Source organism: Monodelphis domestica, chromosome 1 (assembly GCF_027887165.1).
Source record: "Monodelphis domestica isolate mMonDom1 chromosome 1, mMonDom1.pri, whole genome shotgun sequence".
NCBI classification, from domain to species: domain Eukaryota; kingdom Metazoa; phylum Chordata; class Mammalia; order Didelphimorphia; family Didelphidae; genus Monodelphis; species Monodelphis domestica.
In genome coordinates this window covers 381,177,365-381,204,550 of record NC_077227.1, presented here as the reverse complement: position 1 = coordinate 381,204,550, position 27,186 = coordinate 381,177,365, and the positions used below count along the sequence as shown (strand labels likewise).

General features: G+C 36.3%; 1 protein-coding gene across 9 annotated transcripts in view; it reads right to left on the bottom strand.

Moving 5' to 3' along the window:
* CPEB4 (cytoplasmic polyadenylation element binding protein 4) overlaps positions 1-17,659 on the bottom strand; it is a 77,865-nt gene extending 60,206 nt beyond the window's left edge. For 6 of the 9 annotated variants that reach the window (XM_001370603.4, XM_007474028.3, XM_007474031.3 and 3 more), the window contains exons 1-2: positions 17,421-17,659; positions 15,055-17,278 (exon numbers count right to left, since the gene is read on the bottom strand). In XM_001370603.4, coding sequence (XP_001370640.1) covers positions 15,055-16,185 — 1,131 coding nt within the window. In that variant the 5' untranslated portion in view covers positions 16,186-17,278; positions 17,421-17,659. Of the gene's footprint in view, positions 1-15,054; positions 17,349-17,420 lie in introns of all 9 variants that reach the window. The other 3 variants (XM_056811587.1, XM_056811588.1, XM_056811589.1) reach the window with 1 other exon arrangement.
* Positions 17,660-27,186: the final 9,527 nt, after the last annotated feature.

The following is a 27,186-nucleotide window of genomic DNA, read 5'->3' as shown; positions in this document are numbered from 1 at the left end:
TTGTTTTTGTTTGCTGTTGGGGGAAGGAGCAGGTTGGGAGGTGAGATGATGTTTAAGTACCCGTGGGACATCCAAGTTTAGTCTTTAGGGAGACAACTGAAAACTCAGGTATGCCTATGAAGTTGGAGATATAGAGTTGGAAGTCATATGCACAGAGATAATAGTAGAACATATGCATATAACTAAGAAGGTGAGATTGGGAGAGAACAAAAAGCATGGAAACAAGAGGAAAAACCCAAGGAAAACAAACAAAATGAGTAAAGAAGCTAATGGAGAGAATTTTAAAAAGATCCACAAAGTCCAAGTCAAATGCTTAAGGAGGCCTGAGAAAAGATCATGAGAATTAGTCATTAGACTGGTGATTTTTGTGAGAGCTTTTCTACAACGAAGTATATTAAGTATGATTGTAAGGAAGTAGTGAACAGTTAGTAAGTGAGTAGAAGTGCTGAATTTTCTTACTGGAGTGACAAAAATTTTAAAAACCTTGAAAAATCTAAAACTGTTCATTAGCTTTCAAATTTAAATGCTTTTCACAGGATTAAAATGCTTGAAACCTCTTTATATTGTAACTCACTTTTCTTTTGAATTTTTGTTGCTTAAGAATTCTTTCTCCTCACCATCACTGAGCATAAGAATAAATAGCTCATTTATATACATAGCATTTTGAAACAACTAAAGTACTTGGAAAAAATATAAACAATAGAGTTAAAGTTCCCTGTTAATACATAAAATGATTCACAGTTCAGATAAAAAGTTTCTCTAGTTATTCAATAATGCATCTTTTATATGTAATCTCTGCCTTTCTTTCTGCCCAAGTTTCAGCAATTAAATAATTTCAGGATTAGCTAAAAAGGGACAACAGATAATCCCAGGGAACAAAAACACTACAAACTGAAGCAATTTCTATGTTTCAAAGTAGGTATATAAAGGACATCTAAGACACTTGGTGGTTTGATTTTCATAAGCCGCTCCTTTGGTCAAAATCATCATCAACAAGCGCTAAGCTAGATATACAGAAAGGCAAAAACAAACAAACAAAAAAAAACCAAGAGCCTCTGCTCTCAAGGAGTTTATATTCCAATGGGATAAACATGAAAACAACTATGTAGATATGATATATATCATGTAAATGGGAGAAAATGATCTTAAGACAGTTTTCTTTGTAAAAAAGAGCTATGACAACTCAGTCTAAAAAATAAATTAACTATAAAAAATTATGCTTCTCACTTTTATAATAGACCTCAAAAGAAATTCAATTTTTCACTTAATGATGGGTCAGTAGAACTATAAATGGAAGGTAAATTCTAATCCCCAAACAAATCAGAATATTTTGATATTGAAGTTATTTGTATAATTGTAGACTCTTTTGGATCATTCTGTTAGCTTGTTTTATCATCTGCAAAATGTGTAGTTAGGAGTAGAAAATTTCTAAGATTCTTTGTGACTCTTATCTCCTAATTTAGTAATTGCATTATCAGTTCCTTAAGGAACTAGAATTCTAGTCCTTGTACTTCTAAAGATTTAACAACTTGATCATTATGACTGTGGTATATAAACCAGAACAATATGAATAAGGTGGACAAATCTAGATTCACTGCAACCTTATATTAAATAGAAAAAACAATTTATGCTACAGATCAATAAAACTACTGCTGAATTGTCTAATAATATTGTGATACTGTTTTCATTCAGATATACTTAATACAAGTAGTTACTTGTAGGGTTATTTTTAAATAATGCTTATAAGAAGGAAAGGAACAATACTTTCTATAAAGTACACACTTGATTGTTGAATTTTAAAAAAGAAAACATGAGAAAAAATATTTCTTCTAATCATAACCCACTGTTGCCTACTTCTCTCAATAACCTAAAAAACTAAAGTATGTGTGCTCCATGGCAGTCAAGGTTCATGACACAAATTGCCTACAGAAGGTTTTAAAAGTTTTAAGCATGACATGAAAACATGAAGTTTTAAGCATGACAATATGAAAAATAAAATGAGACACAATTGAGATGATAGAAAGATATTAAAGAGGGGAAAAAATAGGGGAAGAAAAGGACATTTCATTTTCTTCCTTCCTTTTACCACTTCCTTTCAATATGTCACTTATGTAGTTTGCCTAAATTCTAGAAACTAGCCTATATTTGTCTCAGACATTCTAGGGAATCGATCAGTTTAGTGCTTAGCTTAGATACATGGGATCTGCTCTGATTACTGTTAGTTTTTAAAAGGCATCATTAATTTTCAAAATCTTAACTAAAGAAATTTTATTCCATTGTCTACATATCATTTTCTATCATAATTTAATTGAATTTTATAACTCATCTCTGTAACCTAACACGTTTGTTTCTTCATAGCAACTGCTATAATATGCTGTATTCTAGCCATACAAGAGTCAAAGTAAAGTGTAACAAAATATCTGTCATAGACAAAAGGCCATCCTGTCTTAAATATACCTTGGTCCTATTTTGTTCACACATTTCATTATATGTGTGTATCAGAATGTTAGTTCTACTAAACCTATTATTTGCCTTAGAAAAATTGACGGCCAACTTTAGGGAGAAAAATAATAAAGTTATTTTGGACTTTTCTGGATCTTTTCTTTTTTATTCTTCTGTTTACTACTACACTACAGAGCTCTTATACAGTAATATCCAAGATTCCTATAACCTTTATACTTAAATATGTTTAAGTTTTAAAACTATAAAGTCAATGTTAGAGATGATCTAATCCATTTCACATCAATGGGGATACAGTAGACCAGAGAGATTAAATGAACTCTTCCACAATCAATAAATTACCTGGGGACAAAGCTAGGAATAGAAATCAAGTTTCCTAACTAATAGCTCCAGTAGTTTAGGCACTAAGGATTGTTATATTGCCTCATCTTTATTTCTAACTTCATTAAGTAACTGACATTCATTTTGATCACCAAAAATACCCAAAAGGACAAACAATTTCTTATCTAATGCTTATCTAGGCAGAGAAAATTACCATTCAAGGGCAGTTTCACAATTTCAATTCAACAAACATTAAATACCTACCATATTCAAGAGACTGAGGATATAAAAACAAAAGTAAAAGTATATCTACCTTCCAAGTGCATGCCATAAAAAAAAAAGGAAATATAAGGTAATTTGAGGAGGGGGAGAATACTAATAATTGAATCCTGGGAGACTGGAATGGGCAGAAAAGATTTTGGAGAGGAAGCTATACCTGAGGTAGGATTTGAAGATAAAAGATTGTGAGAAGCAGAGATGAATTCATTCTAGGAATGAGGAATGACTTCTGCAAATGCACAAAGCCAGAGGATGAAATGTCAAGTTGCAGGAATAGCTAATAGTCCAGTTTGATTGGCTGGACCATCACCTGGAAGAATGGTAGTAATATGATTGGATCTAAATTGTAAAAGGCCCTAAATGCAAGATTGAAGAGTCTATATTTTATCCTTTAAAACAGTAAGGAACATCGAAGACTTTTTTTAAAGGGTAGAGGTATAGTCAGATCTGTGCTTCAGTAAAATCATTTTGGTAGCTTTGTGGAAGACTGATTGGAAAGAGGAAAAACTAAGAAGCAGGGAAACCACTTTGAACTATTACAGCTATTATGACAATTCAGACCTACTGAAAACCTAAACTAAGGTGGTGGCCCTTGGAATGCGGTAGAAATGAAAGAAAGATTTTGTAGAAATAGAATAGATAAGACTTGGCAGTAGACTGGCTTTGGGCAAAGAGGGAGGGTAAAAAGGAATAGCCAAGAATGTCTCCCAAGGTTACAAACCTGGTTGACTAGAAAGATAAGGATGCTCTTAACAAAGACATGAGAGTTTGGATAAGGAATAGGTTTGGCAAGAGAGGTCATCAGTTCTGCTTTGAACAGGTTGATATTGGTATTCAATGGGGCACCTGATTATAAAGTTTCTGCATTATCTAGTCTCCAGCTTTCCTCCTAATTGTTTATTTAATAAATTGTAGCCCTGCTAGTTAACATCCCCTCCTCTCTCCTTTTCATAGCTAGGTAATGCAGTATTTAGAGCTCTGAGCCTAAGGAAACCCTGAATTCAAATGTGATCTTGGATACTTTTTAGCTATGTGACCCTGGGCAAGTCTGTTTCCTCTGCTATAAAAATGTGAATAGCAGGAACTTAATAAATGCTTGTTCCCTCCTTTCTCATCCCCATGCTGGGGTGGAGAAGTAAAATTTGAAAACTCAAATCTCTTTTACTACTCTTTTCTTGTCAACAGACTATGGAAAAAAGGAACCACAGAAAGAATTGAAATAAATACAAAAGCCTACTTTAATCATCTGATGTTTTCCTATATATCCTATGTCATGGATAATCAAATTTAATTACAATATCTGAAAACATAACTCCATCAAAAGAAATCAACATGTAATACTGATAATAGTTTTCCTTCTTGAAAATAAACCCTCAAAACCAGAGCTCAGATGCTGTGAAAGGAAGAAATTTTTTACTGGTTCTAAAAACCTAAACAGTGAGGTTTTTGTTTGTTTTTGCTTTTCCTGCCCTGACAGAATTTTCAGGTAGATCTTTAGTTAAGTTATTTCACCACTTTATCCCAAAATCTCTGGTTTTTTTCCTTTATTTCCAGCATTGAACAATGCTGAAAAAGGTGACAAAAGAAAAGGCAGTATTGCGGTCTTATTCACTATAGAAAATGGTCATTTTATAGTTGATTAGTAGGATACAATGAGCAGATGCAATTGAGAAGTTGTGTGTCTTCATCATCAGTTTTCCTTCAGTTTTTCTGTACCTTCAGAACTTGAAGTACAAGAAGAAAAAAAATCAACAGTTGGCAAATTCAGGTCTGTTTCACTTTGCTACAACCAACACAAACACACACACACACACACACACACACACACACACACACACACGGATGTAGAATGTCTTTTGCCAAAAGTGAACACTCCCTAGAACTTCCTTGTCAGTATACATACCTAGGAAATAGAGCAGATGTGCAATGGCCTGGGCCCTGAGGTGTAAAGGAGGATAATGGGTTGACTAGCCTTCAGAAAAATGAAAATTTCTTTTTTAACCTTTTGCTGACTCCAGGCTTTCCATGAAAGCAAGGTCTATCTTCTTATTATTTATATTATTTTATTTCAACAGTCTACAAGCATTGCCATGATGAGGCTACAACTTCCTGAGAAAAATTAGTAACACACAAAGGATCATAGAGAGGTTCTTGTAGCATGTGAGTAGGCTGAAATACAAAGTCAAAGAGGAACTTCAAAGACTAGAAATAAAAGATGGTATCTTGGAATTATAAAATAGAAAAAGATGGGTGGGTCTTGTGTTGAGAGATAATAGATAGACAATAAGAGTGCTCCACTGTACCTTCCACATGGTCAAATGCAAGCCAGAAGAATCTCCAGCATATTCACTAAGTGCTTCCTGTGTTAAACTTATGTAAGAACACAAACAAAAGGTGCCCAGGATTGGCAGGCATGGATATTCACTGGTGTAAACTTCAAAATCAATGAAATCATTGATAATTCTACACTTCCCATGATGATTTCACTATAAAAAACAGCACATAAATGCTTACAAAAAGCCATTTCATATTGGCACATCCTTCATGTGATAATTTGCAAATCATAAGATTTTGCCTTTGCCATTCAAGACATTTTACTAAGCTTTTAAAGGTTTTATATTTTCCATTTATGTCCTTACTTTCTTAGTGGCCAAATTTAATACTAAGAACAAAAGATGCACAAAAATGAAGACAATACAAATTAAATTTGAATAGCCAACATAATATTATTTAATTTGCTGAGATAAATTCAGCTTCAGTAACTATCAATTGCAACCTATTATGACTTGGTACTGAAAATCAATGAACCTGTATGAAAATACTTAAGTTAGACATACATTTAAAAGACTATCAGATCTTTCCATCTGACTTGCAGCTAAAACCTTCCATATGTCTTGTCTCTTCCTATTAGAATAGTAAGTAGTCCCTTGGGAGCAAAAATTGTCTTATTTTTTTATTTATTTCTTCACTGTTTTACTACTAGTACTAGTGCTTTGCATGTACACTTTAAAAATACTTTATTCATTCATACACATGTGAAGATAACTTAAAATTCTTTATTCCTGATACGTAGGTTCAGATTACTAAATTGCATTTTTTCCTATGAATATCCCACCCCAAATAGGTGACATATTGATTATACAAATCCATATATTCACTGTGTAAAACAGATACAGGTTTTCATATTTGTACCTATAATTTCCTACATTATAGTAGCACTATTTGAATATCCCACAGTGGTATTAAGGTAATTCTAGGCTTTTAGAAGCTATGTTAGTAATATAAAAACAATATAAAAATACATGATGTTAGAAAGGATTCAAGCAAAGAATAGGCAAAAATGGGGATTTTATAAAGTAGTATAATATTTAAACTTCTAAACTATTCCAAACTTTAATAACATTGGTCATGAATATAACATGCTACTTATTAAAAAACAACTTTAATTTTTCTCTCATCCAATATATATTTCAATTCTCCTAGCCAGAAAATAGTTTTCCTTCCCCATCTACCATCAACTTAAATTAAAGTATATAGTGTAAAGTAGTTGTTTTAAACATTTGTTTTTAAGAGCTTTCAGGTTTCTCTCATACCTATGACTCAAATTATTGACAATTTAAATGCATTCAGATTTTTTTTTTTAAACCCTTACCTTCTGTCTTGGAGTCAATACTGTGTATTGGCTCCAAGGCAGAAGAGTGGTAAGGGCTAGGCAATGGGGGTCAAGTGACTTGCCCAGGGTCACACAGCTGGGAAGTGGCTGAGGCCAAATTTGAACCTAGGACCTCCCATCTCTAGGCCTGGCTCTTAATCCATTGAGCTACCCAGCTGCCCCCTGCATTCAGATTTTATAGTAGACTCTGCATATTTGGAGTTGATGTTTAATCAACTCACTAACCAACATTAGGTAGGCTTCTTTCATGATTTTTGGAAAGAGGGCATGAAAAATGAAAGATACAGGGAAGGAAAGGGTCATTTAGGACAAGTTCAGTAGTATGAATTAAATACCACAGCTTGCCTCTGAGACCTGAATTCAAGTTATGTACTCCACAATGGCCTTATAATACTTCACAAGTAGCTACCTCTCTATACTTCAGGCAATTCAATTTCTGATATGAATTAATAGAGGAAATTTCTTCACCTTGAATTCTCTATGCCAATGTAATCATGGATTATACTATCTCATCCTTTCACTAACATTTCACTTCACACCCACACCCCCACAAAAAAAAAAAAGACTATACAGGGAAGAAATAAAATTTTCTTGGTTATAATTGGGAACCAGAAAAGCCAAGTTCTTCAGAATTAGTTTTTTTTCATTAAGTTATTAAGTCAGATCCAACAGAAAATGACTGAACAAACATAAAACTGGTTAGCTGCCTAAATTTTATAACAGCAGGGGCTAAAACTCATCTTACCAAAAATGAAATTTGGGGGAAATAAAATATCAATAATAAAATAATCACTGTTTGTTTTTTAAATTAAAGCTTATGAAAAGGTTTGAAAATATTTTAATGAACCTCACATAAAAGATTTTATTATTCTAATATTAGGCACTATATTCTAAATAAAATTACCTTTTCTTAATAGTTATTGGCAAAAACTACTAGAAAAATACAATTCCCTTCTATCTTTCTTACCACTAAATGCATTTTTTAAACAATAAAAACTTAAACTTTGTTATAGTTCACATCAGACATTAGATATATGCTACATAAGAGAATTAGATATTCCCTTAGTTTTACAAATAATAAAATAATATTTTTTAAATTATTATTATTATGTATTATTAGAAGCCCTCTATAAACATGCTGTTGGGGGATCAAAATTCCTTCCAATGGTACTATAGCATACACTAGCTACAAAAGGTAAATGATTTTACTTACAGGTAGACTGTGGAACTTGATTATATAGTTTTATTATACCTACAGAACTTTTTAAAATCTCACTATGAGCATCAATAAGAAATTTTCTTGAAAACTTAATAAACAAAGGAACATTTTCCTACCTGTAACCAATAACAACTACATTAACAAGCATTTAAAAAATGAGGGTTTTTTTTCTGAAAGATAATACAGCAGATGTATTATTCATCCTCTGTGGCTTTACTAAGGACAGAAAAAAAAAATATATATATATATGCCCCCCAAACACTCAATTCATCAGGGAAAAAACAAATTACACATTTTTTTCCTTCATTTAGATTTAATTAGTGAACTTATAATTAGAAAATTTGCCCACAATTATTATTATGAATTAAACAAAGATAAATTTCTTGGAAATGTATAAAACTGTGATGTCATATATATCACTCAATTGCAAGTCAGAAATTTCACTAAATACTAAAGTGACTTTATCAAAGAATTATAGTCACAACTACACAAAGCAAAAATATTTTACACATCAAAATTCCAGAAAACTGCATAAAAGTTTATTTTTAGTCTCTGTTATGAATAAATTACTCATGAAAGACAAGAACTAAACTATCATCTTTCTATTTCCAACAATTAACCTACAATCAATATTTATCTATAGCAAATTTTTAATCCTAAGCTGACTGGCCTCCTTTTGCCTAACAGCACATTACTGTCAGGCCTGCCTCAATATCAGCTAGGGTATATTTAAAATAAGAATTTTACTGTGGGGGGGGGGGGTTATATTTGAGGGATGCAACTTGAATGGCTAAAAAGTAAACTCTGAAAGTAGGAAGAGTTCTGTTTTGTCTTTTATATCTGGTCCTTGCATTTAATAGCTACTTAATAAATATATGTTAAGGGGGCAGCTGGGTGGCTCAGTGAATTGAGAGCCAGGCCTAGAGACAGGAGGTCCTAGGTTCAAATCTGGCCTCAGACATTTCCCAGCTGTGTGACCCTGGGCAAGTCACTTGACCCCCACTGCCTAGCCCTTACCACTCTTCTGCCTCCAAGACAGAAGGTAAGGGTTGTAAAAAAAAAAAAAATATATATATATATGTTAAATTGGATCTATGTTAAAATGAACTCTATTAGAATGGGTTTCATCCAAATAAAAGATGTTTGGAACATAATTCTACAATGCTGACAATTTCCCCTAAATATTCATTCTCATTTTCAAAATATATTTTGTGGTTATTCATTTTTTCAGACTGCTACTGTTCCCTACTCTATTAGTATAGGGTAATACATATATACTACACTCTAACCCATTAGTGTGGTTACACATATATAAAGGAATAAGCCAAATTAATTAAATATGCATTTTACTAGCACTTTAAAAATGAATAAACCAACAATGCTGAAACAAAATAATAATGATGATTGCATTTCTATAGTACTTTAGGATTTGCAAATCACTTTACAAATATTATCTAATTTAATTCTCACAATAACTTTGGGAGGTAGGTGCTATTATCCCCCATTTTATAGAGGAAGAAACTGAGGCACAGAGAAGTTTACTGACTTGACCGGGGACACATAGCTAATCAGTGTCAGAGGCTGAATTTGAACTCAGGACTTCTTGACTTTAAGGCCAACATTCCATCCATTGTGCCACCTAGCTCTCAAAATTCCAGCTGATTAATTCCAAGTCTAAAATAAGCACTGAGTGGTATTAACATGAGTTTTGCAGGTTTCCCCTCAGCACACATACCAGAGAGATCTTCACAATGCCACCATTATAATGGATCTGTTTCAGAAATACACTATTTTAGTTTGAAATGCTTCCTGTAGAAGAAGAAAAATTTCCTAATATTAAGCTGAATTACATGAGTAGCTGCCCATTTCTTATATACTTTGAAACATGTTTCCTGTTAAAGTCAGCATCTCTAAACAAAGACTTAAGTGGTGATTATGAGAAAGAATCTGAATTTGTGGTTTCAGCATTTCAACTAAGCCTATGGGAGGAGAAACATCATCAAGGCCTCCTTTTGACCTGGTATCTTCCACCACTGCAACACTGACTGCAGGACCCCAACCTTGCACAAAGAAGCAGACCTCAACCAAGGTCCAGGGCCTCTGGCTCTTGCCCCAAAGCAATAATCATTGTGATGACAATAGGTATTATAATTCATTTGTCAGCAAGACTATTCCTAAAACAAGCTAATTCCCATCACCTGTTATTTTCCCTATCCTGAATTACTTAATCATGGGCTACCTAGAAATAAAGTATGGTCAACAGTCCCTTTCTCTATAACCAACACATGTCTCACTACAATTCTGCCCAACCTTTCCATTTTTCCCTCAGAAATTTACTAAGCATATGTGTCAAACCATTTGGTTTTTTTTTTAAGCATCCAAGTGCTACATGGTGCATAATATTATGTCCAAGTGAACATTTTTCCAAAACAACTGTACTCCATGGAGTATCCCATTTTCCTAAAAAAAAAAAAAATCTTACAGTTACCTTTTATTTTATATCACAGTCATTTCTAAATATACTCTCCCCCCCCCAACCACTGAATTTTCCCTTTAAAAAATAACCAATACAAAATGACCAAGTGAACATGTCTGAAAGTCTCTGCAAAACTCAACACCAAATAGTTTCTCAATTCTCCAATGAAAGAAGGCTATTACTTATCTAAGGGGGACCATTCTGATGAAAGATCTTCTACCCAAGGGCAGTATTTCCTGCTTAGATTGATAGAAATATTTAAGAAAAGGCAATGCTACAGAAACACAATTTCCTTTTAAGTCATTTGTGCAAAATTCAAAAAACTCAATTAACCATCCGTTAAAATGGACAGAGACATTTTCAAACCATTTGTTAAGGGTTTAACAAATGGATGCTCACAACCACCCTAGGAGGTGAATGGTATTATTATCTCCAGTTGAGGAAATTGGGACAAAGGTTAAATGGCTAGCCCAGTCACACAGCTACTTAGTGTAAAGGCCGCATTTGAACTCAATTCTTGCGAGTCTAGGCCCAGCATTCTATCCAGTGCCACCTAGATGCCTAAGATCTTCCTATCAAAATCCTTCCATTTATTTGCTTTCATTGAGACCAAATAACACTCCATCTTGGGGTATACTCTTCACTACTGACTGTATTTACTCATAACCACCAAACACCAGTGCCTCCTAATGCCCCTTTCACACCTCCCCCTTGCTACCTATCTCAGCAACCTCTCCTCCTCTATGTTCATGCTTTTAAAAATGTTTCACTTTATGTAGATCATGATGGTAGCCCACTGTCTACCAAACATACTGGTAGTTCTCTCAGATTCAACATCTGGATCATCCTTGTGTTTTCTTCCAACTCTACAACTTTTCAACATTCATGATGAGGTGTCTTCAAATACTCTAACCTCCTAGTTCCTCAATCTCCTCAAATTCCATGATGTGATCTTCTAGTCCACCTCCGCTATGTATTGAGATGGTCACACCCTGACTTTCACCTTTACTCACAAATCTCCTAATTCCTTGATCAAAAACTTTGACATTACTCAATCTGACAATAACCTTCTACATTCCATTGCTCCTTATATTGTATATCTACTAAACCTATTATTCACCCTCACTGAGTGTGCCAATCTCTTTACCCTATCAGGCCATTATTCCTACTCTGATTTCACTTCCTACAGTTTAGCTAATCAATTGGATTCTACCATTACCCTGTACTCTCAAACCCTTCCCCTCTGGTGCTATTACCACTCATCCTTGCCAGGCTCCAGTCCTAGATTATTCCTACCATCTATCCACTTGGCTCCTACATTAGGGGGTGGGGGTGGGGAAGGGAGCACACAAGCAGGCTGACTAAACACATTACAATTTTTTAATCTATTTCAATGGGGTCTTCCTGAAGCAAGGTAAACCTTTGATTCCTCCCTAATTTCCTGTCTCACTCCCCACATAGGCTATTTCCAAACCTCTTTTCAGGCCTCCCAAGCTAGTCTACTTTCTCTCAAAAAAAAAAAAAATTGGGATCATTTGCCCTGAGCACACTGCTCATTACTTCTCAAAAACCCTATACACACTTCATTCCCTATCTCTCTTCTTTTCCCCTAGTCTCAGACGAGATAACACTTGGCCAAATCCAAACCCTCAGCATTTACCTTGATCCCATTACCTCCAGTCTTCCCCACAGACTATCCCTTCAACCTTTCCTTCATCCTGAATCTCTCCCTTCATACACATTCAAGCTTCCCCATCTTCCCCTACTTCTATATCATGCACCCTGTAGGTGTTACCCTATACTGGAACTTCTCTTTCTCTACCCTATCTCTCTTGGTTACTTCAGCAGCTTCCATGGATTTTTATCATCATCTTACTATCTCCCCTATGCTTCAATCCTGAACTGTTGTTTGTTGTTGTCCAACTCATGACCCCAAGAACCACAACATATCAATATTGTCCATAGGGTTTTCTTGGCAAAGATTCTGGAGTGTTTAGCCATTTCCTTCTCTAGTGCATTAAGGCAAGAGTTAAGTGATTTGCCCAAGGTCAAACGAGTAAATGTCTGGAGGCCAAATTTGAACTCAAGTCTTCCTGACTCCAGGTCTAGTGCTCTAACCATTTGCCAACAGAAAAGACTTGGTGTCCATCTCAACATATACATAATAAAAGCCATTCCTCTACCAAACTTCCTCTTTCTATAGAAAATACTATCATTCTTCCCATCTACTGGCCCATGACTTTATCCATTCTCCCTCAATACATTTATCCAATTAAGTTCCCAAATCTTGCCATTTCTATCTCTATAACACCTCTTAACATCTAAATCCTCTCCATTCAAACAACCCCTACTGTGATCAACATAATTAAAAAAAAAAAAACTAGTAGACTACTCAGAGTATTCATCCATAAATAATTTCATTCTCAAAATTTTGAATACATGACATATCTAATTCAAACAAAAATTTAATCCCCCCAAAATAATTACATTCACTGAATTTTTTATTTATAATCAGCTCCAATTATTTGTGATTTTCAAAACCATTAATAACTTAAAAGTCAAAGGGTTTTTTTGTTGTTATTTGTTTAAAAACCTCTCACCCTTTAAAAGGATCTGAAATTTGGCAGTGCTCTATCCAGACCTTCAACAGCTGAGAGTCTTGCATTTTTCTCCTTCTGGTATAAAACATAACTGATTCTAACTGAAGAATCAGTTTATATCAGCTCTCTTTGACACTTTTTTCAACCTTGGCCTTGAATTCTAGATCTCTATTTTATATTCTTCAAAAAAAAAAATATATATATACCCCCAGAAAGATATTTGGTCATTTAGACAACAAATTTCAAGCATTTCATTGGTCACAAGGAAAATAAGCAAAAATCTCAAGAACATATCATTTGGTTCACTTCTTTTGTCAAAATTTCTTTCTCTCCAAACATTTTTTTAGGAAGGCCAAAATACCTGAGTTAGAAAATATACCACAAGGTCATACAAGTTCACTATCAGAATACAGCAGCTATATAAAAACATTTACAAGGAATTAAACTAAGAGCTAAACCTTAATGCAGTTAAAATGTACTCTCACCTTATAGTTTAAAATGTTTTAATAAAATAATTAATAGTTTTTTAATTACCTACATATTATGTATTTCCTTTAAAATATTCAACAGTCAAGGATTAAAAGCCTCCCCTCTTCAATAACCTTCAGAATTCTGTGATTACTGTGCAGTTCAAGTATCAAATATCCTTCCTAAAATCTAGTACCAGAAGACTCATAACAAGGACAACTAAGATAGTTAGGCCTATCATGAAACAAAATTAAATAGAATTTAAGGTAATCAGTTAATATACCAGGTAACCCATTAAAACTGGCCCTTATGAAAAGATTATTCACGTTAGGGTACAAAGAATAGATAATTACTGACACAACAACATGGGGATCCTTTTACCTAATGATTATTACTACTAAATTACTTATCAAAATAGGTTATTCAGTGTTTGCTGACACTGGATTTAGAAATTGCAATTATTTTGCAATCTCTTTTTATCCTTGATAAAAGATCCTGGAAAACCACAAATACATAAATATCACCTCCCTTCCCCTGCCCCCCCCCTACTTAGTTCTTTAAACATCTTCTATTGAATTGACTTTCTCATTCTCATGATCTAAGACAATACTTCTTTTATGAAACAATTTTAAATTTCCACAAAGTAGACCACAAAGCTCATTAATTCAAAATGTCAAATAATCTGCACTCCTGACAGTATAAGGCCATACTGGCCCAGAGAAAGCCAACAAGTGATATTAGTTAGACTAGGTCTATTTTTAGTGGTGGTTTCTTTTTCTACAACCTAATATTACTATAGAAACAGAAATGAATTAAAAAGTCATCACAAAATAGTCATTCTGCTTTTAACTGTTTCAAAGTACACAGAACTAAACATGGCTAAAGAAAACATTTAGTTTATTTCCACTCTTAAGTCCTTGCTAGCTCAAGGTAGAGGCTGGATTTTGCAATCCAGTTTTTTATTTAGTGTCACTGAACTTGCCACTTTAGACTTATTCAAATAAATTTCTTCAGAGATTTTATTTTTAAAACTTAAAATGGCAAGAAAACTGAAGGAAATCACTTTTAATTTATTCTTACTTAAGACCATACTAAAACATGCAGTTGGAATGGGTTACCAATTATTTACTGCACATTCAGAAAATATCTTTAAAATAAAACATATTTATATATATATAAATATATACACATATATTTAACATACAAATAGCCTACTTACTAATACCTAATACACAGGAGAAAAAAATTTGTCATTCTTAAGTCAATTCAGGAAGATATAATTCACAGCTATGATGCTGAAAGCTACCTGATATAAATGCCAATTTCAAAAGATTATCTTTGGAAAGATCATTAGAAAGACTGATTAATATTATAAAATACCAATAAATTAGTTGAATTTTTGTTTTGAAATATTTCCCTGCTACTACAAAAATTTATATAAATAGATTACAAGAGTAACATAAAAAGATGAACATACACAATTAAAGACCTTTGGGCCAACAGCTATAGAATTTTATATTTTTTTCTAATTTAATTTATTAATGGAGTAGAATCTCACCGGAAAAGGAAAAATGTTGTCAGCTCTGTTCAAACTATCTTCCATCCAAGATTTGGGAGCAAAAGCCGAGCTGGGTCGAGCATATTTCTGTAGCTGAATATGATTGCTTGCAAAATTTTTCTTCAGGGGCGAAATGGAGTTGAGAGGTGTTATTCCTCCATTGAGTCCTCTGCGGTGATCTCGGCCTTGGGAGCCTCCCCAGCCACCATATCCACCACCACCCGGGCTCCATGAAGAAGATGGTGTAGGTGAAGGACTTTGGTAGCTGCTCCATGGAGAGGGTGGCTTGTTTAGATTATTAGCCAAATGAGGCAGCTGATTAAAAGCAGCATTTCTATGTGTAAATGGAGGTGGATGAGGACTAGCAGGAGACCTCCTCTGCTGCTGATGCTGATTGTGATGATGTTGAAAATGAGGATGATGAGGGTGGTGCTGAGAAAGGGGTCCTATCTGAGGGGAAAAGCTGCCACCAAAGCCAGGGCTGACGTGATGCGGAAAATTTTGAAACAGCAGAGCACCATTATTTGCTGAAGCAGCAGGGACACCTCCCTGGTGAAAAAAACTTGCATCTTCATTGATTATTGTAGAGGAAGAAGGAGCAATAGCTGCTGACCAGTTACTGAAACCAGTAAGAGAGGATGCACTGGATGTTAAGGGCTGAGTTGAAGTACCTAACCCTGTGGCCTCTTGGTAGTCAAATCCTGTCAACACTGGTGATTCTATTCTTATTTTTTCCTTCCCATTGCCATTTTCTGAAGAGCTATCTCCTTGATTTTCTTCAGATTTAGCTTTCTCTGGTTCAGGTAGTATCCCTGCTTCCTGACCTTGACTGGGAGAAAGCTGCTGCTTTTCTAGAGAATCTTGCTGTTCCTGTTGCTGTTGCTGAGTTTTAGATTTTTCTGACCCCAGAATCTCATCCTGAATGTTATGGGCAGCTGGAGCAGGAAAGAGCCAAGCTGACCCAGCATTACTGCCATTGGCAGCTGTGTTATTATTTATAAAAGCAGCAGGGCTGGGGGTTGCATTTTGATGATGGTGTGGAGGCTGCAGATGTGGATGAAATCTGACTGGAAAAGCTGATTTATTCCCAGTATTGTTTTGCACCAGCACTCCAAACCCGTAATCCCCCATTTATTATTTTTATGATCTGAATTCTTACAACAAAAATGACAACTAGTGCTTAAGTCTGTCTCCTTTCCTCCAACCTAAATTGAGTGTTTTAGAAATGTCTTATTATAGCTCAGTGATCCCAGCTTATCCCCACCCTAAATATTTCTGATTTGGAATTCTGGTATCTGAAAACCTAAAAAATCTCTTAAGATATGGACATGAGTCAAATTGTGTTTATTTCTAAGGGAGAGGGTAGGAAGGGGGGAAAAAATCAAGTCTTTGGTTAGTAAAATAGGTGGTTTCTTTTTCCAAAGGAAAATGCACATGAATGACAAAAACAGAGCTTCTTAAGCATTTATGGATGTAGAAGAATAAGCATTGCGCAGAGTAAAAAATATATCTATAATTTAACAATCATATGTTCTTCCTCAGCAGTTTTGACTCACCCACATACGAAATCTTTTAAGGGTTAAGGGAGAAGACGTCTTGCTTGGCAGCTCAAAAAAAATTTTTTTAAATCAGGAATAATTTAAGAACATTATATATTATATATTTATGTATAAAGATATTATGTTATATGGAGAGAAAGAAAGAAATGGGGTGAATTCCTGGTTCCGGGAAATAAAATTTCAGTCGAGGAAATCAGCATTGAATAGGAATGGGAGGGTTGCAGGAAGGTTTCTGCTGTTCCTGGTACTGTTTTTGCTCTTTCTGCTGCTCCTGGTGCAGTTTTTGCTCCTGGGGCTGTTTTTGTTGCTGCTGCTCTTCCTGCTCCTGGTGCAGTTCTTGCTGTTGCTGCTCCTGTTTTTCCTGCTCCTGGTCTCCCCCCCACCTCCTCTCCCCCATGAAATGGGCTGAAAACACCCGTTTCTCTCTAGGGGGGACAGAGATTAAAAAAGGATTAAAGCGATTCACTGTGGAGGGGAGGGGGGGCAAAACAATACGGGGGGCCTCAGCAGCCGCCGGTCGGGGTGTGCGGGGGAAATTGGGGCGATCTGGAAGGAAGGTCCTGCCACTGCTGCTGCGGTTTCTGCCTCGTCCCCTCTCTGCGGCTCCGGGGGTTTTTTTCCCTCATGGGACCCGGGGGCGGTTTGTTCGGTTTCTCAGTTCGATTCTCCGCAGGAAGAAAAAAACAAAAAAACAAACAAACAAACAAACAAAAAAACAAAAACAAAAAACCAACACTGCGATTATTCTAATGGAGAAATGCCCCCTTTCTTTCTTTTCTGCCCCCCTAAATTTAAATGATTATTTACAGTTTTTCTCCTCACGGTTCCTGGGCCGCCGCAGCCGCCGTCTCTCCCGGCCCCGCAGTCAGTGCCGTCTTAGCCGCGGCCTTCTTTTTCCTCTTCGGTTTCTCTTCTTCCTCCTCCTCCTCCTCTGCTGTCTCCACCGCCACCGCCTCCCGGTGCCCGGTCTCCCCGCAGCCGCCGCCGACTCCTCCTCAGGACCGAGCCGAGTGAAATGACAACCAGCTGGAAAGACCAGAGACACTTCCGGTTCGGGGAGGGAGGGGCGGGGCGCCTCGCGAACCCCCGCCCATCCACCGAGAGACCAATCCAAGAACAGGGTCAGTAATGACCACACCCCATCCCTATTTAGACCCCGCCCAAGAAGGTCGAAAAGATACCTCCGGTAACGCCCAATCTAGCTGGGGCCTGCCCATTAAGGTCACTGGCTTAGATTCCCCTCCCCCACCCTCTCTGTAAACTCGGCTCATCGCCATCTTGGGTGAGGGCAAAGGAATCAATTGCTGATTCCTTTCCCGGGCTGGAAGACGGCTGGAGAAGAGTGAGCCGAGTGGAAGAGACCTAGACCCTCTCCGCGATCTGAGGCGGGAAGGCGCGGTGTAGAGGAACCAAACCGGTGACCTGCGAAAAGCCAGGGACCGACGTTGCCCATAGTCAAAGTGGCGCCCCGGGCGTCACGTGCGCCAGCCCCGGCTCCGCCCCAGAGGGCACTGGAAGGCGAGGCGGTGCCTGCCCTGCCTGCGCAGCTGGAAAGGTCAGAGTAGCTCCCCAGCTGTGGCCTGGGCTGCGTTTCTTCTAGCCAGGGCAGTAGTCCGGTGACCGGGCAGGGCCTGGCTGGGCGTGTGGCCTCCTCTGCTGCGGTTGACCCCGAGGCCCGGCACCTTGCGCTGGAGGCCCCACCTCCTTGGTCGAAAGAGCTCCGATGACTTGCACTGTAGCGTGAAGGATGGGCCGTCTCGTAGAGCGGAGTCGAAGCTCCAGAGCTCTGGACCGCACCTTATCCCAGCCTAAGAAGGGACCTGGGATTCGAGTCCTGCCCCATTATTTTACAGAAAGTTAAAAGACTTGTCCCAAGGACATTGGATTGCGGATTTAGAACTGAAACTACACGTGCATTAGTCCTCTCCCCTTTCTTTTCCGCGCCCCCTTCGCTCGGGGAAAAACCTTAAGTGATTTGCCCAAGGTCACAGAAGTACCACACATAAAAGCTTAATTTCATAACCTTTGTCTAATCCCAAACCTTCATTTGGCAAACCAGGAGGCCTAGTGAAGGAAAGTGACCCTGCCCAAGGTCATAGAGGTAGCAGATCTTGCTCTTTCATACTACTTTTTAATAGCTTGGGGCCCCTTTTTGCATGACTTTCAAAAGGGTCTTTTATATACCAGGAAAATATAATATTAGAGATAAAAGGGATGGGAGAGATAACCTTGGGGGGTGGGGGTGGGGGGTGATGGAAAAACAGACCTCTGCATCATTTACCCACATTCCTAAAGATACAAAATAGCAGATTTGAAATTTAAACCTATGCTTTGCTGGCAGCCTCTACCCTGCTTTTGTCCAATACTTAAATATTGTTGAAGTGAATCCATGCATAAAGCCAGATTTAAGAGTATAAGGGAATAATGATGCAATGGACCTTAGAAGGGATCATTTAGTGCAAATTCCTCCCTTCCTGTTGAAGAAAGCAAAGAGCCAGAGAAGGAAGTGACTTGCCTAAAGATTAGCAGCAAACTTGCTTTAGAATCCAGGTTTAGTGACTCCTACCTGGTTGCAGTGCTCTTTTTACTATTCTACTTTAAAATTATAATCTAAGACTAATTTGGACAAAATATAAACACACATTTTGGGTCCTTTGAGTTTTAGACAACAGAACTAAGAATGATACCAGAAATTAAAGACATTACCCTTAATCTATAAAACATTATGTGAAAGTTATAAAAAAAAATACCTACCTATTAGATCAACTACAAATTCTACCTCCTTAACTCCATAAGTGTCCTAACTTCTACTTGCCACCTCCTCATCCCTGTAGTGTTGATCTAGACCTTTTCTACTCTTCTAAATTTCTTAAGTCCCCAATGCCCATCTTAGTATATGATCCTACTTTCCTGAGATCAGCTCTACTCAAGGTATTGAAAATGACAAGAAAAGTATTAAGTCTTTTTTTTAAAAAAACATATTTCCATCTTCTGGAATACTTCCTGCACAGTAATTTGTGAGGATCATGGTCAGTGAACCTTTATATATATAGTTAGAATGCCCTATGCCATCATGACCTTCTAAATCTCCTTAATAGATATAAAGTATCCTTTTTTCAAAGAACCAGATCCTAGTTTTTTAGGGGCTGCCAATACACCTTAAATATTACTTAGTTCATTTGCATCAGACATTGGAGTATATTATGCTAATTAAGAATATGCCCCTCCAAAAAATAATAGTCATCTTGGTTTATATTAAACTAATTATATGTGAAAGTATTCACATCAGAATATTCCTTTGGAGTTGGTAACTCAGGCACTTTTATTTAAGTTTCAGGACTTAATGTTCTCAGTATTTGGAATGCAATAGTCAGAAGACAGGTCTGGACAGGTATGTGGTCCAGCCCCCCTAGAGAGTAATACTAGGCAATGTCCTTTCTTAGAAATGCTTACAAGTATTCTGATACAGCTGTAAAACGTATTTTAAAGCAAGAGTTCTTAAACTTTTTTGTTTTGTGGATACTTTTCATAGGCTGGTAAAGTCTGACTCCTTCCTAGAATGATGTTTCAAAATGCATAAAATTAAAGTACATAGAATTAGAAAAGAAACTAATTTTTTTCTTATTCAAGTTCACACTTCCCTGACCTTAAAATTTATCATCAAGTTCAGAACCACAAGTCAAGATATCCTTATTTTAAAGCAACCAGAAACATATTAGTGATTTTTACAATCCAATATTTTTCCAAATATAGCATTCATTTATTAGTTTTTATGGAAGGGGAAGATGCTAGAATAAAAGTTGAGTTATTTCTTAGGTACCATCCATTCCAAAGGTTTTGGTAAGTTTTGTTTTTTTAAAAAATCCTTATCAATACTAACTATTGGTCCCAAGACACAAGAGCTATATGAGCTAAGCAATTGGAGTTAAGTGACTTGCTCAGAATCACACCAAGGAATTTTCTTAGGTAGAATCTGAACCCAGGACCTCCAGTCTCTGGGCCTGGCTCTCTATTCTAGCTACCTAATTGCCCCGTTAGAAAATTTTAAGTCACAGTACAATGTAGTAGGTAATTAAGAAATAGGATATAGACATTGTGAAATCAAGTACAGATAGTGCATTTTATTAAACTGCTTTCATATACATACTGTTTTGGTATTTGAAAGTGTACATGTTTACTTGGAAAGAGCCATTACTTTCCAGCACTTAATCACTACATTACATTTCCTCCTTTTGTTTACAGTTTTTCAACCTATGCAAGCCCTCTGAATTTTAAACACTATTTCTCCCCTGGCTTCCCCAGTTACTATATTATTATTAACATAGGCTTACAGTTAACAAGCCCTTTTGTCTAGGAGTGGTGAACCCAGCTCCTCTGCTGAATTGTTCCTGAATAAATAGTGGGGACTAAGGGATGAAGACCTAAGTATGCTTAATTTAAATTCAGACACACCTTGGCAAAGCATTAGGGTAAGAAAGGACAAATCAGCTAGAGAACCAGGAATATAAATTCCAAAGAATGACACTAATCACCCAAGATGACATATCCTTGACTGGTTCTAGCCACCTGATGGGTACTGTGCAGTTAATCCTTTCTACTTGTAGTGGATACCCTTTACTTGGTGTCTTATAAGTATGGCAAAGTGGTATGACTGAATATCTGTTTGTTGAAGTACACCCCATAGGCAGATAGACCAAATTATGTACGTCTTTAACATATTTAAATCTATGACAACAATAAAAGGTATAAAATCTCTGAGTTAAGTTGCATAACTGAGGTTGATGATCAGTAGAAGGAGTCATACAACCATGCTGACTGGGTCTATTACAAACTTATCCATTCTCAATTTTGCCCTTGTTGCATCATACCATGTGTTTACTCTTCTTTTATCAACTCTATCATACTCTACACAAAAGTTATTTCAAACCATCTCTTCCTTTCTTGGGTCACAGTAATTTGTGCATGTATACTGCTCTCTTAACTGAGGGTGCTCAATGACAGACCTTGATTCAGACTTCATTGGAGAAAATAAGCCCGTCATTTGGTAGCTTCTTCTTTTCTTCAATTCCATACTTAAGATCACCTCAGTAATCATCTCCTATCCTCTCTTGCTTTGCTGTAGTCACTGTTGCTGAAGTAGCCCTTCTCAATGTCAAGAACTAAGGCTGTCAGTCTCAATCTCCTTCTCTTTACTCTCTTATCCTTTGGATCATTTACTTGTTCTCCCTAATTTTCATCTCTACTTATCGATTATCTTTTCTGCTGCATTCAAACATTCTTGTGCTTTCTTTAAAAACTTTCATTGGGTCTTATCATTCCCCTAAAGCTTAAGCTATCATTGTGTATTTCGTTTCTTTCCAGTCAAACACCCAGGAAAATCATGTACCCTCATTGTCTCACTGTTCACTTTCCACATACTTCTTAATCTTTGCAAACTGACTTCTATCCGCACCACTAGTCTAAATTATTTTCTTCAAGATTATCATTGTTTCCTTATTGCTAAATCCAATAATCTTTCTTCAGTTCTCTTTTTTGGCATAGCTTAATAAGTCATCATAGATCAAATAATGAATTGGCCTTGGGAAGAACAAAACCATAACTTCTCTGGGCCTCATCTGCAAAATGAGAGGTTTGAACTAGATACCAATTCTAAAATCCTATTTTATTGAAATAATTGAAAGAAAATTGTAAAAGAAGCAAACAATTTAGTAGATAGAACACTGAATTTAGAGTAATAGATATGAATTCTATGACTAATGTGGCCATTACTCAAGTCTTTACCATCAGCAAATTATGGAATCCCTTTCTACTACATTTTCCCTTAATTGATGCTCTGAACCAAGTCAGAAACTTTTCATAAGAACACCTTGTAAGAACAAATTTCTCTGATAAAGGTCCAATTTCTCAAATTTATAGAGAATTAAGTAAAATTTTTAGGAATACAAACCATTCCCCAGTTGACAAATGGTGAAAGGATATTAATAAGCTTTTTTCAGATAAAGAAGTCAATAATCATAAGAAAAAAATGTTCTAAGTCACTCTTGATTAGGGAAATGCAAATTAAAACAATCTTGAGTGAAGACTTCATTCCTATCAGATTGGCCAATATGACAGCAAATGAAAGTGATAAATGTTGGAGGGGATGTGGCAAATTTGGGACACTATATATTGTTGATGGAGTTGTGAATTGATCCAACCATCCTGAAAGGCAATTTGGAACTATGCCCAAAAGTCCATAAAATTGAGCATCCCCTTTGATCCTGTAATACCACCACTTGGTCTGTATCTCAAAGAGATCATTAAAAAAAGGGGAAAGGACCTACTTGTACAAAAATATTTATAGCAGCTCTTTTTATAGTGGCAAAGAATTTGAAATTGAGGGGATGTCTATTAATTGAGGAATGGCTGAACAAGTTGTGGTGCATATTGGTGATGGAGTACTATTATGCTTGAAGAAGTGATAAGCAGGATTATTTCAGAAAAAGCTGGAAAGATCTACAGGAACTGATGCAGAATGAAATTAGCAGAACAAGGAGGACATTATACATAGTAACACCGATGTTGTATGATGATCATCTATGAAAATTTGGCATCTCTCAGCAATGCAATGATCTGGGACAATCCTGAAAAACTTATGCCAGGGAATTCTATCCACCTCCAGAGGAAGAACTATTGGATTTGGAAGGATTTGGATCAAAGTATACTATCTTTCACACCAGTGTATTTATAGTTTTATTTAGGGGTTTTGATTTTGTATGGATGTGCTCTTATAACAGTGACCAATATGGAAGTGTATTTTGCATGATAATAATCTATAGTCCAGATCAAATTGCTTACCAAGTCAGGGATGGGGGTGGGGGTGGGGGCGTGGCAGGAGGAAGAGAAGGAGTGAGATGGTTTGGATCTTATAATTTGGAAAACTTGTGTTGAAAATTATTATATGTAATTGAAAAAATGAAATACCTTTGAATAAAAAAATACCTTGTAAGCCAGTTTTAATCAGATTTTTCTACAATTATTTATAGCAAGTCAGTGTTATGTAGTAGATAAAATGCTGAATTTGTCTTCAGGAATACCTGAGTTTGAATGCTAGTTTCAGAAACTAGCTTCCTGACCCTAGTCAAGTTGCTTTGTTTCTATAAATCTGTTAAATGGAATAATGATAACTCATGTCTCATGGGGTTGTCATGAAGTCCAAAGGTGATAATGTATATGAAGTGCTTTGCAAGCATGAATGGGATATGTGATTGCCAGTTATTATAATAACACCTAACATTTAACAAGTTATGTTCCCTTAAAATTTTTTTGGAAAGGATGTCTTTAGACTTCTAAGCTGCTAAGTATACTAATCATTACACAGATATTCTTCCTTTTACATCTTTCTTTCACATCCCTCTATTGATGAAAGTAGGCAAAAATATTCAAGAGTCTTTTTATGGTATCATCATTGTAAAGAAAATTAGACTTTAGTATATCCTGAAAGTCAACAAAGTATCTGGGAGTAACTTCTGCTGCCAGGTCATATCCTTATGTCACCTAGAGGAAAGGGTCTTCTTTCCTTTGTCTTTCAGGTTCCCTTCATAGATATTCTTCCCTCATCTTTTTGTTTTTTAAACTCTTACTTTCCATCTTGGAATCAATAATGTATATTGGTTCCAAGGTAGAAGAGCAATAAGGACTAGGCAATGGGGGGGGGGGGGTTAAGTGACTTGCCCAGGGTCACATAACTAGGAAGTGTTTGAGGCCAGATTTGAATCCAGGATGTTCTGTCTCTGAGCCTGGCTTTCAATCCACTGAGCCACCCAGCTGCCTCAGCTCACCCCACCCTCCCTCATCCTTTATACTTTTACTTACTACCTTCCAGGATTAAATTTTAGAGTGAATGCTGGAGGGAGATCTCTAATGGAATGTCATACTGTTTGATATTTGACCCTTTCCCAAAGACAATGTAATAGAAAGAACATAGAAACTAAAATTTATAGTTTAGCACTTGGAGGATATGAAACATTTACAAATAACTATTATATAAAATGGAATCATAAAATCTAAGAATCACATAGATACAACAGGAAGTGTCCTCAAAGGCCATCTAGTCCAAAACTTATTTTATGTCTGAGGTCTGAGAAAGCTAAGTTACTTGCCCAAGGTCACGGACTAAGAACAGTTTTGAGAGATTTACACAGTGGCATGGTTAGAGCAGTCAATCAACAAGCATCTACTAAATGCTAACTATGTGCTTGGCACTGTGCTAAACACTGGGGATAAAGGCAAAAGCAACCTATATCTTCAAGAAGCTTCTATTCTAATATGTTGGTTCGTAAACTGGAGTTTATGAACTTGATTTTTTAAGAGATTTTTATAACTATTTCAATATGACTGTTTTCTTTGTATTTTATATATAAAAACATTCTTCTGAGACTCACCAGACTACCAAAGAATTCCATGGCACAAAAAAGGTTAAGAAATTCTAAAGTAGAGCTTTTCTAAAATAGAATAGACTGCCTTAAGAGATTGGATTTGAGGAGTATGGGGTGGTTTCAAGTAGCTCCTAGATAATCATGGTCAAGATGTTGTAAAATACGTATAGCCTAGGGGGAAGCTAGGTGGCTCATTGGATAGAGAACCAGAGCCAGAGTGGGGAAGATCTGGCTTCAAATCTGGTCTCTGATGCATGCTAGCTGGGTGACTGAACAAATCATTTAACAGCACTTGCCTAGCCCTTATTTCTCTTCCTTCTTGGAACAGATACTATTGAATAATTTTTAAAAAGAAAAATACATATATTTTTATCGGGGTAGTATCTCTGGTATGGAGGGCTTGTTGTGCCCTCCTAGGGCAGCTCTCCAGCCTCTGACCCTCACCTGACACCCAGCTCTCACTTGTGGCTCCCAGTAGCTGCTAGCATTCGGCAGTGGCCACACCCCAGGCAACAGCTTGGACAGGCCAGCTAAACCTTGTGAGGGTAGCCATTGGGTCATCGACCCCTGGTGAACCAGGACTTTGCTCACCTAGTATATGAAGACTGCTTCGGCTGAACAGACCAAAGAAACCAACAAGAAGGTTCAACGGCTGAGATGGCGACGCAGCAAGGCACTGTGGAGTGCTTAGGGCGTGTTGGAGCACAAAGGACAACACGGCCATCCAATGCAGCTGAGGAAGTCTCCAGGTGTAACGACTTTTCGTGCCACTGGACCCAGGCTTCCAACATCGAGAGAGTGGGACTGTCTCTGTGCAATAACTTCCACTTAAATCTTCATGCACAAATCTTTGTGCACAAAAACGCACAAAGACAATCGTCATCCTTGGTTACAGAGAGACTACTACCATATATATATATATATATATATATATATATATATATATATATCCTGGACTAGATGCCTTCCAACATTTCTTTTGATGCCAAGATTTTATATTTCTATAAAAAACCTAGACTAATTAGTGCCTATGATTAATGGTGTCCTTGAGCCTTTAGCTTAGTGGTATCTTTATTTTATACTCTGGTACTTTTATACTCTAAAAACATCATGATGCCTGGTTTCTTTTTTTATAAAGAAGGGGAGATATTCTTATCCCCTGAAGAAGACTGTTTTAAATATTGGCAAAATATAATAATGGTTTAGGGCCTTGTGGTCAGACCTTCTTAGAAATAAAGGCTCCTTAAACTCTATGTATTGCTAAATACAATCTTTTCCTTTTACTGTTGAAGAAACAGTCTTAGAGTCTCTCTTTAGAGTACACCATGAATTAAAAGCAGATTTAAGCCTATAACCCAACTTCCCTGACTCTTGGTCTATCACAGCATTTTATAGCTAATTTTCAGTAATTCAACCTATTATTTTTTACAGAGATTTGTAATTCTTACAAAATAATTTGCAAGTGATCCTTTCTCAGTCTTTAGAAATTTGCTAACATAGCACCTACTGAAAGGTTATCTTTGAGACCCCATTTGTTACTTTGGGATAATGATTTCAATTTGACTTCTGTTTATAGCTTAGCTTTCATTTAGATTGTCATTAACTTTACATTCTTACACTTTAAAGCTTCAATGGTTCCATGATCTGATTAATGTTAGTACTTCTTTCAAAATTAAAAGACCAAAGTCCATCCATACCTTTCTTATCCAGTGAGATTCTCGTACATGTCCTCCTCTCTAAATCCTCCATTTGGGGTCTACCTAATTACTGACAGTCTTCCTTTAGGTATTTTAACATTACATGGATACCAGAGCAACACTTAAGCAATCTATCTGTTATCCCCACCAATTTTCTTAAATGAACAAGAAAAAATTGATGTTGTTTTACTGAATGAAACATTTATGGAATATATGTTTGTTCTTTCCTGAAAAACAAAACAAAACAAAACAACAAAAAGTCCAAGAAAGATTAATGCAAAAATATGAGAACAAGAATCCATTTCCCAACAATCAATTAAAGGATATGAAGAAACATTTTCCAAAAGAGATGCAGGCTATTTACAGTCATATAAAAGAATGTTCCAAATAAAAAGAAATATAAATTAAAACAATTCTGAGGTTGTAAATCAGCACAATAAAATTGGCAAAGATGGCAAA